General features: G+C 47.3%; 1 protein-coding gene across 8 annotated transcripts in view; it reads right to left on the reverse strand.

The window, feature by feature from the left end:
* Positions 1-2,500, reverse strand: part of specc1 (sperm antigen with calponin homology and coiled-coil domains 1) — a 124,091-nt gene that overhangs the window by 95,287 nt on the left and 26,304 nt on the right. For all 8 annotated transcript variants that reach the window (XM_061247333.1, XM_061247337.1, XM_061247331.1 and 5 more), the window contains one exon: positions 639-815. In XM_061247333.1, coding sequence (XP_061103317.1) covers positions 639-782 — 144 coding nt within the window. In that variant the 5' untranslated portion in view covers positions 783-815. The remainder of the gene's footprint in view (positions 1-638; positions 816-2,500) is intronic.

Raw genomic sequence — 2,500 nt, forward strand, 5'->3', positions numbered from 1 at the left:
TTTTCATCACTTTAATGGCCTGTGTGAGCGCCCTGCCTAACTGAAAGCAGAAGGTGGCCTCTCCTGGGTTCACCCAGAGAGCTGTTAGTCACCTCCTCCCGGAAGACTGCAGGCTCTGGGGCCTACCCTACGTACACTATTTATTGTTGTTCCTACATCAGTGTATACTTTAATATTCTTTAGCTTTGTGTTTCCAAAAATGCTTTCAGAAATGCAATCCTTCGTCATCGGATTAATCTGCAAGGCCCAAGTCCTTATTTTCGTTGTATTCTTGGCACTTCAAATTGTACTTCCCTCTAGGGTCTTTCAGTGCACTTGTCCCTGGTTATGGGTATGCACTTTGTTGCCTAACCATAAGCGTCTGTGAAATGCCTATAATGTAATGTAATGTAATGTAATGCAATGCAATGCAAAGCAGTGTAATGTAATGTAACGCAAGGTAAGGCAATGTAATGTAATGTAATGTAACGCAGTGTAATGTAGTATAGTGTAGTGTAATGTACTGTAGTGTAATGTAGTGTAATGCAGTGTAATGTAATGTAGTGTAATGTAGTGTAATGCAGAGTAATGTAATGTAGTGTAATGTAGTGTAGTGTAATGTAATTTAATGCAGTGTAATGTAATGCAGTATAATGTACCCTGCTGAGCCGGAGGTCCGTGGACAGCGTGTTGGAGGACCTGGAGGTCTTCATGCCCGTGGCGGAGGTGGCGGGCGGCAGCCTGGCCCTCTCCTGGAGGCCCGGTTTGGGGAGGCCCCCCTTGGCGGCCCCTCCCTTCAGCATGGCTCAGACGGCTCGCAGCCCACGCGCTTCAGGCTGCGGGAGAGAGGGAGGGAGGAGAGGAGGAGGAGAGGAGGGAGGAGAAAGGGGGAGCAATGTGAAGAAAAACAATAACAGAGCGGTCTGCTGACGAAAGACCTTTCGCTTTTTTTTCCTCTTTTCTCTTGAAATGGGAAAATATTCTCAGAGTCAGGCTTAGTGCAACATGAGCTCCAGAGCACTGCATTGACTAACAGGCAGCAAATGTTCCACCCAGACACTCCAACCACCTGCTTCACTTTAGCACTGTCCTGAATGAAGCACTTGACCTCACATTCCCTGCTCTTCTGACACTGCTCCTGGTACACTCTCAGAAAAAACTGTTCCAAAAGGAACGCTGGGATTCCTTAGAAGAAACCTATGGAGTTCATGGGTTCTTTGTTGGGAAAAATAGTTATTTGTTTGGGAGTGTTTACACTTTACACCTATGATAGAGTGTCAGTCTTGAAAAACAGCCATGCTGCCATCCTCCTGAACATGAGTTGTGCAACTCTGCCTTGGAGCAGGAATCCCAAGATGTCCAAGCACACAACCTCATGACCATTTGAACCTAGCTTGTGTGTGTGAATAAATATGCTCAAAACTACAGTATTTACTGCTGTATGAAAATTACAGCACTAGCCAGTGATTTATCTGAATTCTCATGGAAGGAGGTTAACATGTTTGTGGTACGTGCTGTATCTCAACAATATTGCAGGAAACCAAGGGTATTCTGGCTCAAAACAGTGATTTATGTGTAACTGATAAAGGCTTGAAAAGGTTAGCTCTAGGTGGCCTAGTAGAGAATGGTGCCACCCATGGCATTTAAATCCTCGCCAAGAAACACGACCCTATCTCTCAAAGCTGTCCGTGAAACCGATCGCCTCCATCCACTGAGGCACTTCCTTTAGCAAAATGTCAGCTAAAATGCAGCAGGGTAAGCGCGCTAGCCAAAAATGCTGGCTTGGCGCAGCGACAGATAACGGCAGAATTTGACTCTCATTCAAAGTCAGCTCCTATCTGAACTCGCCGCTCCAGAGCTACCCGGAGCTAAAAAGCACGGCGGGAACTAAAATCCCCTCCAGCGTATTTTCACAAAAAATTCGCATGCTTCCATACGGAAGTTCTGAACTGGCGGTTTAAATAATTAATGCGATGATAATCGCGGAAAGGGCAGGCGGTCAGGCACGAATGAAAAGCGCTCTCTGGGGTGGAGAGGCACTGCATATCGCGCGCTGTAATGAGCTCTCCAGCTGCTAGGCTACTGTACAGACCTCTCGACCGGCTTCATTGATTTTAAACGGAGGCGGGCGGTGCACTAACTCAATCGCTATAGCGGGGCTCTTCTGATGATTGAAACCCTGAGTGCTTATGAATAGTGCGTTGCGACTCTCTGACGTGCTTCACTTTCAAAAGGGTTCCGGCAGGGCCAGGGCCAGCAAACACACACACACACTCACTCACCCTTACCCTGCGGTAAAATGCAGCGATGCCAGCTTGTGAAAACTGAGCTGGTCAAGTTGGTCATAAGGTGGTCTAGCTGGGTATGAGCTGATCAACCAGCTAGTGCTTGCAGTCTGTTTCAAAACATAGCTTGAGCTGGTCAACCAGCTAAACCATACTGAGCTGGGAGCTGGTCTGAACCGGTCAACCAGCTACCAGCTGTTTCAAAACCAGCACGGGAACAGCAATGCCGCAAAGGT

This window comes from Conger conger, chromosome 7 (assembly GCF_963514075.1).
Source record: "Conger conger chromosome 7, fConCon1.1, whole genome shotgun sequence".
NCBI classification, from domain to species: Eukaryota; Metazoa; Chordata; class Actinopteri; order Anguilliformes; family Congridae; genus Conger; species Conger conger.